This window comes from Heptranchias perlo, unplaced genomic scaffold (genome assembly GCF_035084215.1).
Source record: "Heptranchias perlo isolate sHepPer1 unplaced genomic scaffold, sHepPer1.hap1 HAP1_SCAFFOLD_43, whole genome shotgun sequence".
Lineage (NCBI taxonomy): Eukaryota > Metazoa > Chordata > Chondrichthyes > Hexanchiformes > Hexanchidae > Heptranchias > Heptranchias perlo.
Window position 1 is genome coordinate 10,256,014 of NW_027139442.1, and position 15,601 is coordinate 10,271,614.

Genomic DNA, 15,601 nt, shown 5'->3' on the forward strand with positions numbered 1-15,601 from the left:
AAAGACCTTTTGGTTCCCTTTCATAATAGATGCTAAGATATTCACATGCCCTTTGTTTGCCGCTCTTATTTCCATTTTTAAATCTCCACTGTACTTTCTGCATTCAGCTTTGCTGCCTACTCTATTATGAACTTTACATTTGTCATAAGTCTCCATTTTCTGTTTCATTTTAATCTCTATATCTTTAATCATCCAGGGAGCTCTAAGTTTGGATGCACTTCGTTTCCGCCTCGTGGAAATGTTTCTGCTCAGTACCCGAACCATCTCCTCCTGGAAGGCCTGCCATTGTTCAGTTGTTCACCTAATGTTCTTTTCATTCATCTTACCAAGATCCACTATATCTTGGTCAATCGACTGGGATGTATTAGAAGGAGAAACAGGAACCATAACCTGCACCGGGACCGGAAAATATCTCGGTCAAATCTACTTTTATAGAGATAATCAACTGTTAACTTCCCTTCAACTCTTCATAAAAGACAGCATGGAAACATTCACTGGTACAAACCAAGGAGGGCCGTACCAATGCAAGCATGGAACCTACGCCAAAACAAGATGATTATAATCCTAGTGCAGCGAGGCTGTGACGGTAACTACAGGAGGTGAGTGAAGGGGAATAGAGATTGTTATATTTGTACAAGCTCTCGGTATTTTCAAAAATCCATGATTTGTTCACTGTAACAAAATGAAACGTTTAAAATTAGGAAGGACGAATATAACCAAATGCTTTTGGTCTAATTACTCAACATTTGACAGGATCCCTGTATCAATTGGTTCTAAACTGTGCATCCACTGCCTGAAAGGGCATTAAGAGAAAACGGTGTGGAAATCATCTTGATCAGTAACGGAAAACGGGAGATAGCAAATCGGCCGCACGTTTTACACCTCGCACGATTTTCCTATCCATTGAAATCATATAAATATATATTTGGAATATAGGAAGGAATGAAATTACATTCTGACAGTGCATTTTACTTCCTCAGGATGTGCTGAAACATTTAACAACCAATGACTGAATTTAGAAATGTAACTTCTGTTGTTGTGTAGATAAAGGTGGGAACCAGTTTGTATAAAGAGCAACCAAGAAATGACCATTTCAGCTACTCTTGATGGGACTGGTTGAAAGTATTGGGTGAAACGATAGGATCCTTCACGGCCATGTCCCAGAGCAAGCAGTGCCCTGGTTTAACGTCTCATCCCACGCTGCAGCAATTGCTCGCCGCTACCATGAAGTTTCAACAGAGCTTATGGTCTGAAGTCTTGGAGTGATGCTTGAATCCACGGCCTTAGAACGGAGAGATGGAAGAGATGTCAGTGACCTCCATCCTCCAAACACCCCAGCAATAATGAACTTATTAATGAAGAGACAAATGCATGTCCTGACAACAGGTAGTATCCGAGCACTTTGGTTACTTCTCACAAACCAGAGTCCTGGCTGAGCACCCCGAACGTCGCTGGAGGACAATATTTGTCACCCGTAGCATTTCTATCAGTCAACGAGTGTCTGCAACCTGGTAGCATGATGTCATTGAACTGACTATCAGGTGAGGTTTATAACGGGCGGCCAGTGCGAATTTCCATCCGATGGTGTGAGTTCAGTGGCTTCCATTGGCCCTCGATATTTCCGCTGATTTACCTTCATGTTTCCTTCGGGTGCAGACCAAATTTTGTATGAAACTTGAGCGAAATTTGACTGGCAGAATGTGCGCGCAATGCACGTAATTTCGGTGTCACTTTCGTGTTGTGCCGCCGCAGATAATTCCAAGGTGGTGAATGATTATTCCAGGTTTTATATGATAATTCCAAGTTGGTGTATGCTAATTCCAGATGGTGTATGATAATTCCAAGGTGGTGTATGATAATTCCAAGGTGGTGAATGATAATTCCAAGTGGTCAATGATAATTCCAGGTGGTGTATGATAATTCCAGGTGGTGTATAATAATTCCAAGGTGAGTGGAACAACTAATCACAAGGTGTAACACTGAGAAAGCAAGAATTTCAAACTGCCATCAACAGTAGGAGATATTGGGCCATCTTTTTCTTTCTATAATCTCCACACACAAAATAACGAGTGAATGAAAGTTGTCTGTCTCACAATCGTCCATTCTTCAAACCCACTACTCCCCGTTATCGGTCTACTGAATAATGGCTGAGATGACTTCCTGGTTGCTCAGATCCTGAATATGAGCAAATCCAAGTGCTTAAAAGTTGGTTAACCTCATCCATTAATGTTCAGCCGGACTTGCAGGAATGAACAAAATTCGGTGGTATTGGTCGGGACTGTTGAACTCAGTGTATTACAGTTTCGTTCACAAAAATAGGACCGTATGACGATCGTCAATTCTTGTTCCTTCAGAATTACAGGTCTGCCCAAACCAAATATATTCTAGTCTTACGGTGCAGGGTGAAAAAGTCCCCGTTAACTGTAGAAACCCCAGCGATATTGCTGGCTTCAAGTTTTCTTATAAATACATGGAATTACACGAATATCCAGCCTGCTGTTGCACGGAACAATTCTGTCCCCGAGAGTACCAATCACGCCAATGAAGGAAATTCCATCTGTCTATACAAAGCGGATGTGGCGGAGGGGAGGTGGGAGTGCTAACGTCGGCTCAGAGTGACTAAGGTCTGCTGTTAATGGAGCTGTTCATCCAGATCAACACCAGGAGTACGGTAAACGGGACTGTTTTCCAACTCAACGCCTGGGCTATTCTTAATAAGGCGGTTCATCCAGATCAACATTAGCGTAAATGGAAATGAGGGCGTTCATCCAGATCAACACAAGAATTACGAGAAATGCGGCGGTTCGTCCATCTTAAAACCAAAGTTATATTAAATGAAGCTGTTTATCCAGATCAACACCAGGGTTTCTATAAATGAGACTGTTCATCCAGATCAACAGCAAGATTTCTATTAATGAGGCTGTTCATCCAGATCAACACCAGGGATTCTATAAATGAGACTGTTCATCCAGATCAACACCAAGATTTCTATTAATGAGGTTCTTCATCCAGATCCACACCAGGATTACTGTAAATGAGGCTGCTTACCCAGATCAACAGCAGGGTTACTGGAAATGAGATTGTTCATTCAGTTCAACACTGGTTAGAACAGATAAGAGCAGTAAGAGCGGGAGAACATCTGGGCAATAACGATGACAGCATAATAAGGTAAAGGTAAAGATTGAGACAGGCTTAATTAAGACAAAGACCAAAATAATAAATTTGGAAAAATGCTGATTTTCAGGGGGTAAGAATGGAATTAGAGAAAATAAACTAGAAATAATTGCTGACAAACAAAGAAATAGAACAGCAGTGGGAATCATTTAAAACGATGATCAATAGAATCCAGGAGATATATATCCCACTGAAAAGCAAAAACAAACTAGCCAGCAATGACACATCATTGATGAATGAAGAAATAATGGCAAAATTGAAACTAAAGAAAAAGGGATATTTTAAGTACGTAGACAAAAAAGGAGAGGATGGCAAAAGGGATTATGAAAAGGTTAGGAACGAATTAAAAAACAACATTAGGAGGGCAAAAAGAAACCACGAAATTAAGTTATCAAGGAATATCAAAAAAAATAGTAAAGTATTCTACAGACACTTAAATAACAAAAGAAATGCGAGGGCACAGCTAGGGCCACTCAGCGATACACACGATAAAATAACGGTTAAGGACAGGAAAATGGCAGCAATATTAAATAATGACTTTGCTTCAATATTTACAATTTAACATGGTGAGCGTGACATTAGAAGAAGAGATTTAAAAAGATGTAAAGGTTTTTAAGATAGAAAGAGGAAAGATAATTGATAAACTAATCAAACTTAGAGAGGATAAAACCCAGGACTGGATAGATTGCATTCGAGCACACTAAAATAAGTTAGGGAAGAGAGAGCAGAGGCACTATTACATATGATGCACTATTACATATGTATATAAATTCATTAGAAAAGGGAACAGTGCCGGAGGACTGTTGGACAGCTAATGGGACTCCAATTTTTGAAAAGGGAGATGGAGCAAATCCATGGAACTGTCGACCAAATAGTTTAACGTCTGTAGTAGGAACGATAATGGAATCCTTACTCAAAGATGTAATAGAGAAAGATCTGGGAACCGAAAATATAATAAATAATAGTCAGCGCGGATTTCAAAAGGGAAGGTCATGCTTGACCAAACTTACTGAATTGCTCGAATACGTAACAGAAAGTGTAGACAAGAGTAATGTAGTAGATATAATATATTTGGATTTTCAAAAGGCCTTCGATAATGTACCGCATAGTAGATTCATGATTGAGATCAGAGCATGTGGAGTCAGGGGACAGGAAGCAGAATGGATAGCGCGCTGGCTACGAAACAGAAAACAGAGAGTAGGGGTTAAAGGTATTTACTCAAACTGGTAAAAGGCGGGAAGTGGTGTTCCACAAGGATTTGCGGTGGGACCACTGTTGTTAACCAGACACATAAATGATTTCGACTCGTGAATCGGAAGTACTGCTTCAAAATTTGCACAAGATACCAAATTGGGGGTGGCGGGGGATGGGGTTGGGGGGGGGGGGTTGTATCGTTAATAGTGAGGAGGACTGCGACAAAATGCAGGAAGACATTAATAATCTTGCATAATCAGCGGGTAAATGTCAAATGAATTTCACTATCAATAAGTGTAAGGTAATATATTTTGTAGGGATAATAGGGAGGCCATGTTAACCTTAGAAAATAAGAGTATAAACGGGGTAGACGGGCAGAGGGATGTAATGGTACAGATGCGCACATACTAAAAGCAGCGATGCAGGTTAATAAGACCATAAAAAAGCAAACTTAGCACTGGGGTTCATTTCCAGACAAATAAAATTGAAAAGCAGAGATGTTATGCTGCACTTGTACGGAACCTTGGTTAGAACAAACTTGAAGTATTGCGAACAGTTCTGGTCTTCCCACACTATAAAATGTATATAGCGGCGCGGGAGAAGGTGCAAATAGATTTACTTGGATTAAACCACAGATGAGAGGTTATGCCTATCCTGAAAACTGAGAGCTGGCCTGATAGAGGTCTTTAAGATTATGAAACGGTTTGATAGGGTAGAAGTAGTGAACATGTTTCCACTTGTTGGGGAAACCAGAACTAGAGGCCAAATATATAAAATTGTCACTAATAAATCCAATTGGGATTTCCAGAGAAACTTCTTCACCTAGAGAGTGGTAAGAATGTGGGACACAGAACCACAAGGAGAAGTTGAGGCGACTAACACAGATGTATTTTAGGCGAAGTTAGATAAACACATGAGGGAGAAAGGAATCATAAAATGGTGTAAGTACAGAAGGAGTCCATTCGGCCCACCTTGCCCGTGCCGGCTCTTTGTAAAAGCAATCCAGTTAGTCCCACTCCCCCGCTCTTTCCCTGTAGCCCTTTAAATATTTTCCTTTCAAGTATTTATCCAAATCCTTTTTGAAAGCCAAGATTGACTCTGCATCCACCACCCTTCGGGCAGCGCATTCTGGATCATAAATATTCGCTGTGTAAAAATATTTTTCCTTATGCCGCCCTTGGTTCTTTTGCCAAACACCTTAAATTTGTGTCCTCTGGTTCTCGGTTCTTCCACCACTGGAAACAATTCCTCTTCATTTACTTCATCTAAACCCTTCATGATTTTGAACACTTCTATCAAATCACCCCTTAATCTTCTCTGTTCGAAGGAGAACAACCCCAGCTTCTCCACCCTGTCTACGTAACTAAAGTCCCTGATCCCTGGAACCATTCTATTAAATCCTTTCACCGCCCTCCCAAAGGCCATCACGTCCTTCCTAAAGTTTGGTGCCCAGGTTTGGACACAATATTCCAGCTGTGGGCGAGCCAGTGTTTTATAAACCTTCAACATAACTGCCTTGCTTTTGTACCCTATTCCTCTATTTATTCAGCCCAAGATCCCGTATGCTTTTTTAACCGCTTTCTCAACCTGTCCTGCCATATTCAAAATTGTGTGCACATATACCCCCAGGTCTCTCTGTTCCTGCACCCACTTTAGAATTGTACCACTTTGTTTATTTTGCCTCTTCTCGTTCTTCCAGCCAAAAAGTATTACTTTGTATTTTTCTGCTTTATATTCCATCTGCCATAGAGGGATATGTTGATAGGGTTAGAAGAAGAAGGATGGGAGGATGCTTACTTGGAGCATAAACTTCGGCATGGACCTGTTCGGCCAAATGGCCTGTTTCTGTGCTGTACATTCTTTGTAATTCTCAGTAAATGGGGCTGTTTTTCTGTCTCAACACCTGGACTGCTGCAAATGAGAGTGTTCATCCATGTCTTCACCAGAGTTACTGTAAATGAAGCTGTTCATCCGGAACAACACTAGGTCTACTGTCAATGGGTATTTTAAATCATCTCAACACTTGTGCTGGTCTAAATGAGACTGTTCATCCAGCTCAACATTTGGATTATAGGAAAAAACTTTGCAATTCTCCGTTTGAGGAAATCTCATAGAAACATAAAAGATTTTGTTTTGCATATCCTGTAAATAATGTTCTATTACACAATCATCCTTAGAGGAAAAGCGGTTCATTAAATCTGTTTGTTCAGTGTAATGTAACTAATAGCCCTGATCACACTGACCAGGTGACTGTCCCCAAGGACGTTCCTCTCGCGTATAAATAAAGGTTCCGCTGAATATGTCTCTACATTCGCACAGTCAGAGCCCTGTGCTTGTCAGAACAGACATTGGTGCTTCACACAAGAAATGGTATACGCAGTAATTTTCCTGATAGAGTTAATTTACTATCCGATTCTTGCAGCCATCGCTGTTCCCGGTAAGACGATGAAACGAGACAATAATTGTTGACAATCAATGTCTAACTGTTCATGTGAATTGTTATCAGTTCAGTGTAACGTGATTGTCTTGTTTTCTTGATGTGATTTCTTAATTGAAATGATAACCTTTCTTGAATTTTCACCAAAGGCAACGTTGAAGCAAAAAACCCCTTCACTGTTTCCAGTAGAAACTCCTCCCGAGAGGTGACACTGACATCAGATCGGCAATAAGTTTGTGATTTTACAATTGCCTGATGTTGTTAAGTGGGTTAAGTTAGTAACGCGGGCATGTTAATGATTGATGCTTTGTAACATCATTTACTGTTTACATTTGGCTTCACTTTGGGAATCTCTCTTGTTTGGTTGGCCTTTAATCCAGCTCCGATTATAGTTGTGGTTAGTTTAAATGGAAGGGAGAATCTGGCGGTTTCTGTTACTGGCGTGTGATCCAACCCGCCGGAATTTCCTTTCTGCACTTTGCACAAGGGGTGTTTAACATCCAGGCGGTCAGGCTAAACCCTTCCCCATTGTTAACAAACCAGGTATGCAGATGCAACACCCACTACTCTGCAAAAGTTCGATTTAGTGGCATCTAATGGATGAATTATCAAGCAGAAATCTCCAGGTACCTTTGCCATCACCGGCCCTTTGTGCACATGCCGTTGTTGGAAATATAGCGGGGTAAATTTCGACTTTATGCGATGGTGCGAACTGAATGACAATCCATAACTGGACAGGACGAGAGTGCGTAGTCCGTGTTATACAGACCATAATCCAACAGGCGAGTGTGAACACTCCGTGTTGCACAGACCATAAACCAACAGGGCGAGAATACGCGAGAGTACGCACTCCGTGTTGGACAAATCATAAACCAGCAGGGCGAGAGTGCGCACTCCGTATTGTGCAGAGGATAAACCAACAGGGCGAGAGTGCACACTCCGTGTTGTGCAGAGAATAAACCAACAGTGTGAGAGTGCACACTCCGTGTTGTCAGAGAATAAACCAACAGGTGGAAGCTGATTTGCAGGTAGTTTGATTTGATGACCATGGAACATGGTAAACGGGCCTCTGTGTGCATCAGACTCCCGCAGTCCTCGGAAATACGTCAGCCTTTTTTACCTCAGCACCTTAGTCTCTACCATACCCCAATAAATTTCTGTGAATTTTAATTCATGCTGTATCTTCGGTTCCTCCATCGGTCACAGATGTTCCTTCCCGCCAATAAATAGCTCTTTAAATGACCAATTTCATTTCGTTTGGAACCAGGAAACTGATTTGTTTAGTACTTTCTCAATTGACTTCTTTGTTAAAATAAGTTTTGGGAGAACCCCGAGCTAAATTCTACTTTTCACATTTCTTACAGTTAATTTGGTGGCGATTGTCATCCTGTCCCGAGGAAAGTGCGGTCTCTCCAAATGTATCACCCGTTACCTGGTGGCCATGGCAGCGGCCGATCTAATGGTGGTGATCATCGATGTGATATTACATCGGATTAATAGCATGTATTTTCTAGTTAGTTTCCTGCTTCTGACTCCGGTGTGTACTCTAAACCTTGTCGTGTACATTGTAGCTGTTGACTGTTCTGTCTGGTTTACTGTCGCCTTTACTTTTGATCGCTTTATAGTCATTTGCTGTCAGAAGCTAGAACCAAAATATTGCAACGAGAAAACAGCGACGGTGGTTATCGCCACCATGTTTGTGGTAAGCTGTGTGAGGAGCGTTCCCTTTTACTATTTAATCGAACCTTTATTTACAATTGACAACGTCCCATGGCATTGTGTTCCGACAGCTGAATATTTCACCTCGCCCTTATGGAAAGCACACGAGTGGATCGACAGTGTGATAACACCTGTATTACCAATCCTTTTCATTTTGTTGTTCAATGCACTGACCGTCAGACATATTACATCGGCAAATAGAGTCCGCAGGGGCCTCCGGATTAATAGTGAGAATCAGAATGATCCAGAAGTGAAGAATCGGAGAAAATCCATGATTTTGCTTTGCACGATTTCCGCCAATTTCGTACTATTGTGGATAACCTATCTGGTGCATTCGGTAAACTGGCCAGTGATAAACTTTTATTACACAGACAAACATTTAAGTAACCCGATATATATCACACAACAAGTTGGATTTATGCTGCAGCTTCTCAGTTCCTGCACCAACACGTGTATCTATGGACTGACACAGAGGAAATTCAGAGAGGAGCTGAAGACTGGGGTGAAATATCTGTTCACACTGAATGGGAAATTATGTCAAACACAAACAGCTGGTATGGACCTGGAGCGGGCTTTGTAGCTTTACAAATGACTTACTATTATATTCTTTAAACCTTTGTGGGCAGGTAAAGGACAAAAAGGAGATTAACAATCTTCAAATATATTTCAGCCAATTCTGTAAAATGGCCGAAATCTTGAAGGAGCATTTTAACGTGGGTAAATTAAAAATAAAACATTTAGTAACAAATAGCTTGTGTACAACATGCAATTTTCCGATGTTAATTTGGCGACTGGATTTGTGGATTTAAAGCAACCGTACACTACCGCAATATATACAATGAACTCGCTATTAACGAAATGACAACACTAAATATCATGTTCCGCTCCTTCAGAACAAACTCGGGCAAATATTTCACCACCCTCAATACAACTCAGGTTTGGATAAACCCATGCAAACTATTGTTCTACAAAAAAACTCACACAATTAAAGAAAAAAGGTAAAATTGCAAAAAAAAATGTTTCTCCCTGCAGAGTCCAAAATGGAGACAAAGTTTGGGGAAACTCCTGCTCACCGACGGCATCTTTCCTCTCTCCCTCCCCGATGGAATCTCTGGGTATACGCCAGATTCGCTCCCTCAAGTCGAAAGGACGGATACTTGAGCACATCTGCCGCACAATTGGTTCATTCATAGATCACCAGATCTTGCTGGAGCACATCAAATGTTTCCAGGCCTCCCTTTCCTCTAACCGCCCACTTCTCCAGGGTCATCCTGGAGAGAAAGGATAACCGCCGGCTTCGTTTCTCCACCATCGGCCATTCCCTTAAACCACTCTCCCTTCGCCCTCCCCTCCAACACAAGACGCGAGCACTAAGATTGAGACCATCAGTTCAGCTGCTTCTCCTGCTTCTCACCTTTCCCTTTTCCGCCAATCCAAGCCGACCCCAGACCCCCCTGGACTGGACCTGAATCGAAGTCTTAGACCAATTTCTCCTATTTCGCCTCATTCCCTGTTCGAATTGAATTCTCCACCAGACGAAACTCCTGATCCTGTGACCGTATTTCCACTAGCCGACGGACCCCCCTTCCCTTCCCTTCCTGGCCCTCGTGGTAGCTGATATTAGAAAGGTTGCCCTCTCCTCAGGTATTTTCCCGCCTTGCTCCTGCTCACAATCTATCTTCAAACCCTCACCTGGAGCCTCCGTTTCCTCTCCAAAGCCCTTGGACATGTTGTTGCCTCCCAAATCCGTTCCCTTCTTTCCGACAACGTCATGTTTTGACAACTCTCCAATCGGGTTTCAATCCCTGCACGATACTGAAGCAGTCCTAAACAAAGTTAAAAATGCAGCCTCTGTGACAGTGACCGTGTTGCATTTTCCCTCCTCGTCCTCCTCAGTGTTTCTGCTGCCTTTAACACGGTCGACCACGCCATCGTCCTCCAATGCCTCTGCTCCGTTGTCTAACTCAATGGCACTACCCTCGCTTCGTTCTACCCTCACCTGTCCAATAGTAGCCTTACCGTTTCCCCAGGCGCCATCCACCTCTTCTTTCTCAGCTATATGCTGCCCCTTAGAGATAATATCAGAACATATGGGGTCAGCTTCCACATGTCTGCTGAAAACAATCAGCTCTCCCTCTCCATCATCGCACTCAACCCCGATACTGCCACAGTATCATAGTATCATAGTGAGCACAGAACAGAAGGAGGCCCTTCGACCCATCGTGCTTGTGGCGGTTCTTTGAAAGTGTTATCCAATTAGTAAGGAAACCCAGTATTCGATGAGACCTAGTTTCCTCCAGTTAGACATTGGGAAGTCCGAAGCCACCGTCTTCAGTCTTCACCACTAACTCTGTACACTTGCCACGAATTGCATTCCCCTCCCTAGCCTTTGTCTCAGGCTGACCCAGACTGTTCGCTACCTGGGCTTTCTGTTCAACACCAGGGTGAATTTCAGACCTCATACCATCCCCATCACAAAGACCAGCTACTTCCATAATATCAACGACCTTCGTTTGTGCCTCGGGCCACCTGTTGAAAATCCTTATCCATGGTTTTATCGTCTCCAGATTCGACTATTCCAATGCTCTTCTGCACGACCATCCATGCTCCAACCCTAATAAACTTCTGCTACGCTAAAACTCTGCTGCCAAAATACTATCCCCTCCAAGTTCTCGTGACACGTCACACGTGTTCTTGTTGAACTACATTGGGTCCCAGTCCTCCAACACCTCCAGTTTAAAGTTCTCATCCTTGTGTTTAGATTCCTCCATAGGCTCACCTCTCAGTAACGTCACCTCGTCCTACAACCCCTTTCCTTCAGAACTCTCCTGTCCTCCAACTCCCTTCTGTCCATCCCCATCGCTTTTTCCCACCATTGCGTTTGGTGCATTCAGCCGCCGAGGTTCCGTGCTCTGGAATTTCCCATTTGAGCTCGACCGCCTTTCCGCCTTCCTCTGCTCCTCTAAAACCTTCATGAATGGCGATTTCTGAACCAAGCTTCTTCTCCATTGGCTCAGGAAGCATTTATTTCTGATTTCGCCTCTATGAATCTTTTGGCTACCACTTCTTCAACCCGAAAGGTACTATACAAATGCATGTTGTTGTTGTACTCGTTGTAACACTTATGTCCAAAAAGGAAGACGTGGAAATCTCTCGAACTGTAGACCACTCACCCGAACATAGGGAGTGGGCAATCTGTTGTGGATACGCTCCAGGGAATATAATACGGGATAACATTAATACTCAGCGGGCAGTGCATGACTTAGTTACAGGTAACCATGAATAATTTATAAACGGCAAGCGATGTTGCTCAAATTAGACATTGTACTTTAAAATATCTGAATCCACTGTTAAAGAAAATACAGTCGGCGTTGTGCATGTTGATTTTCTCAAGGATTTTTGATAAGGAGCGAGAACGGGTCACATAACCTGGCAGCTTGGAAGCGAATTTGGTTAAGGACAGGCCACATAAAGAAATAATTAACAGGTAGTTTCAGACTGGAATGACAGAGATCACAGAAGGCACACAGAGTCACAAGGGGTCACGGTGTGTAACAATTGGGTCACAGTGGCGTCACAGTGGGCCAAATTGGATAACAGTGGGGTCATAGTGGGCTCACGGTATCCGGTGCTGCTCCCAAAACACAAATGAGCTGGAGTTTTGTATCGCGCACGCTGTCAAAATTGGCACGTAACAATAATGGAATGTTGCTGACTGTGAGCCAGATTTTAAGAGACTTCAGGAGGTTACAGACATTTCAGGAGATTGCGCAGATAGAAAAGAGAGAAACTGAATAGCGGGAAAAAATGAAAGGGATTGAATAGTTGAAAGACTTGGAGGTTCAGATATATAAGAAGTGGGAGAAAGAAAGAAAGAAAGAAAGAGAAAGAGAAGATTCCATTTATACAGCGCACTCACTTCACGTCTTCAGAAGCTGCCGAAGCTCCTCACAGCCAATGAACTGCTTTTGAACTCTCGTCACTATTGTTTATGGTTGTGATGTGGTGATGCCGGAGATGGACTGGGGTTGACAATTGTAAACAATTTTACCGGGATCTTGGGTTCATGTCACGCTACACGTTGCCCCACCAGCGAACAAATTTTATCTGTTTTTAATATAATGGGTCATTTGCTGGCTCTCTCTGCCTTCCGGATGTTTCTGCCTCTCTCTGTTTTTTTTTTCTGTTTTTTTTCCCTGTTTGTTTTTTTGTTGAATGTGTATTCGGGGGTTCTGCAGGTGACACCTCTCTGTCTGAACACGGTGATTGCCTTGGCAACGGGCAGTTGCAGGGGCAGTCTGTAAACACCGTGTATTGTTCTATATGTATAAATGCGTGGGCTTCAAGGAACTCCTGAAACATTTGCCTGAGGAAGGAGGAAGTCTCCGAAAGCTTGTGAATTTAAAATAAAATTGCTGGACTATAACTTGGTGTTGTAAAATTGTTTACAATTGTTTATGGTTGCAAGTGTGAACAGTCAATTTACACACAAGGTCCCGCAAACTGCAATGCGATGAACGGCCAGTTAAACTGGATCTGTTCATGGGACATAAAAGTTGGTCACTTTAAGCTGATACAAAGGTTACAAAGGCTTTAATTATGAACACAGACTAGAGAATCTGGAAATCTTGAGATCAGATTCCAAGAAGTTTCAGGGGAAATCTAACAGATGCATTAAAATGATGAAGGCTTTTGATAAAATATCTCGGGAAAATATTGGCACCGGTTGGTGAACTGATAACTGGAGTCCACACGCTTAATATCATTGCTGAAAGAATGAAGATTCGGTGAAACCTGACCCGCAAACCCTTTAATGAAACATTTAACCGAAAGTCTGATGTAATTTAACGCAAAGCTAAACCGCATTTCTTCTTGGGTGAAGTCCAGAACATTCACAATTCAAATTAATTTCCTCTTCAGGATTCCACTCGGAAATTCCTATACTCGTTTGTTCGTTCTACTGTAGAAATACATAGAAGTTACAACACAGAAACAGAGTATTTGGCTTAATCAGTCTGTACTGGCGTTCATCCCCACCAGAGCAAATATTTCTAATCACACTTCCCCATGCTAGTCCCATATCCCTTCAACCAAATTTCCTTCATCCACCTATCGGATCTGATCTTGAATGTTGACCTAGTTTCGACCTCATGCATTCTGAATGTAGTTAATCTTACTTATCCCCTGTGTAACCTTAAATAAACTAATCGAACCCACTGAGCTGGAAAGAGCTAATTTGATTCACCATTTAAAACATAATTGTTTTAACCAATTAAAACCAATTAAAACCAATTAAAATAAATGATATGAGGCAATCGCAATGGTGAAGCATAAAGATTGCTACAAATCCTAGTAATAATATAACACAACAATAGGTTTAAAACAATGCAACATTAATGGCTGTGATAGAAGAAGGTGATCAGCCTTCCTCCTGTCAGCACACACGTCACGGGTTGTCTTGAGAATTCGAAGTAACGGGGGTCTACGGCTGTTCTGATATTGGGTTCGTGTCCAAATCTCCAACTCCCTCTACTCCTATAGTGCACTTGCACGACACCATTATTTTGTTCCAAATTCTTATCTTGTAAATGTACTGAGTCTGGAGATATAATGCTTATAGCAGACCTTGACGCTGATAATATCCCTTTTCCATGAAAGCAACAAGTCTGCGGTTTTGCAAACTTTGTTAAGTTTAGTTGATATTATAATAAATCGAGGCATGGCAGGGCAGCTCAGACCTATCGAATGCACGGCCTGTGCCATGTCGCAACTCCAGGACGCTTGCCGTGTCTTGGGCAACCACAGGTGCAGGACGTGTCGTCAGCTGGCGGAGCTCCAACTCCGGATTTCGGAGCTTGAGCAGCATCTGCCGTCACTGCAGTGTATCAGCGAGGCTGAGAGCTACGTGGATGACATGTTTCAGGAGGTGGTCACCCAACAACTTAAGAGAGTGCAGGCAGAGAGGGACTGGGTGATGTAGAGACAGACAAGGAGGACCAGTCATGTAGTGCAGGAATCACCTGAGGACATATCGGTTCTCTCATCGTATTCAGTTCTGAATACTGGTGAGGGAGAGAGTTCCTCTGGGAGTGAGCCAGAGCCAAATCCACAGCACCATGGGTGGATCAGCTGTGTGGGGGTGGCGGGAGAAATTTCAGGAGAACGATAGTTATCGAGGATTCTATAGATAGTGGAGCAGACAGGTGGTCCTGCGGCCGCAGACGAGATCCCTGGATAGTACGTTACTCCCTGGTGCCAGGGTCATTGATGCCACTGAGCAGCTGGAGAAAATTTTGGAGGGTGAGGGTGAATAGCCAGAGGTTGTGGTCCATATCGGAACCAACGACATAGGTAGAAAAAGGGATGAGCTGCTGAAGGCAGATTTAAGGAGTTACGAAAGAGATTAAGAAGCAGGACCTCAGGGTTACTCCCGGTGCCACGCGCAAGTGAGTATAGAAATAGAAGGAGAGAGCAGATGAATGCGTGTCTGGAGAGAAGGTACAGTAGGGAGGGCGTTAGATTCCTGAGGCTTTTGAGGTTTTTCTGGGGGAGGTGGAACCTGTACAAGCTGGACGGGGTGCACCTCAACAGTGCTGGGAACAATATCTTCACGGGGAGGTTTGCGAGTGCTGTTGGGGAGGGTTTATTCTAACTTGGCATTGGGATAGGAAACTGAGCGTAGTTTCAGGAGGAAAAGAAGCAGAGCTGGAAATGGAAGGCAGAAAATCAGTAAGTGAGTTTGGAAGTCAGAGGAAACAAAAGTTAGAAACTAGATAACAAAACGATTGGCAGCGCTTAATGATATATACCTCAATGCATGGAATATAGTGAAAAAGGCAGATGAGCTGAGTGCACAGGTGGACACGTGGAAGTTTGATATCTTAGCTATTACTGAATCATGGCTTAAACAGGGGCAGAAATGGCAGATCAACATTCCTAGTCAAAAGGTTTTCAGAAGAGGTAGAGAGGGCGATAAAAAGGAGGGGGCAATATTGTTTAAAGTAACAATTGCGACTCTGGTGAGGGATGAAATGTTAGAAGGGTCATCAAATGAGGCCATGTGGTTTGAGCTAAAGA

General features: G+C 42.8%; 1 protein-coding gene across 1 annotated transcript; it reads left to right on the forward strand.

Annotated features, from left to right (window-relative positions):
• Window positions 1-6,735: 6,735 nt before the first annotated feature.
• Window positions 6,736-9,104, forward strand: LOC137312588 (probable G-protein coupled receptor 139). Its single transcript, XM_067979117.1, has 2 exons — window positions 6,736-6,805; window positions 8,170-9,104. The coding sequence occupies exons 1-2, from the start codon at window positions 6,736-6,738 to the stop codon at window positions 9,102-9,104; spliced, it is 1,005 nt and encodes a 334-aa protein (XP_067835218.1).
• Window positions 9,105-15,601: the final 6,497 nt, after the last annotated feature.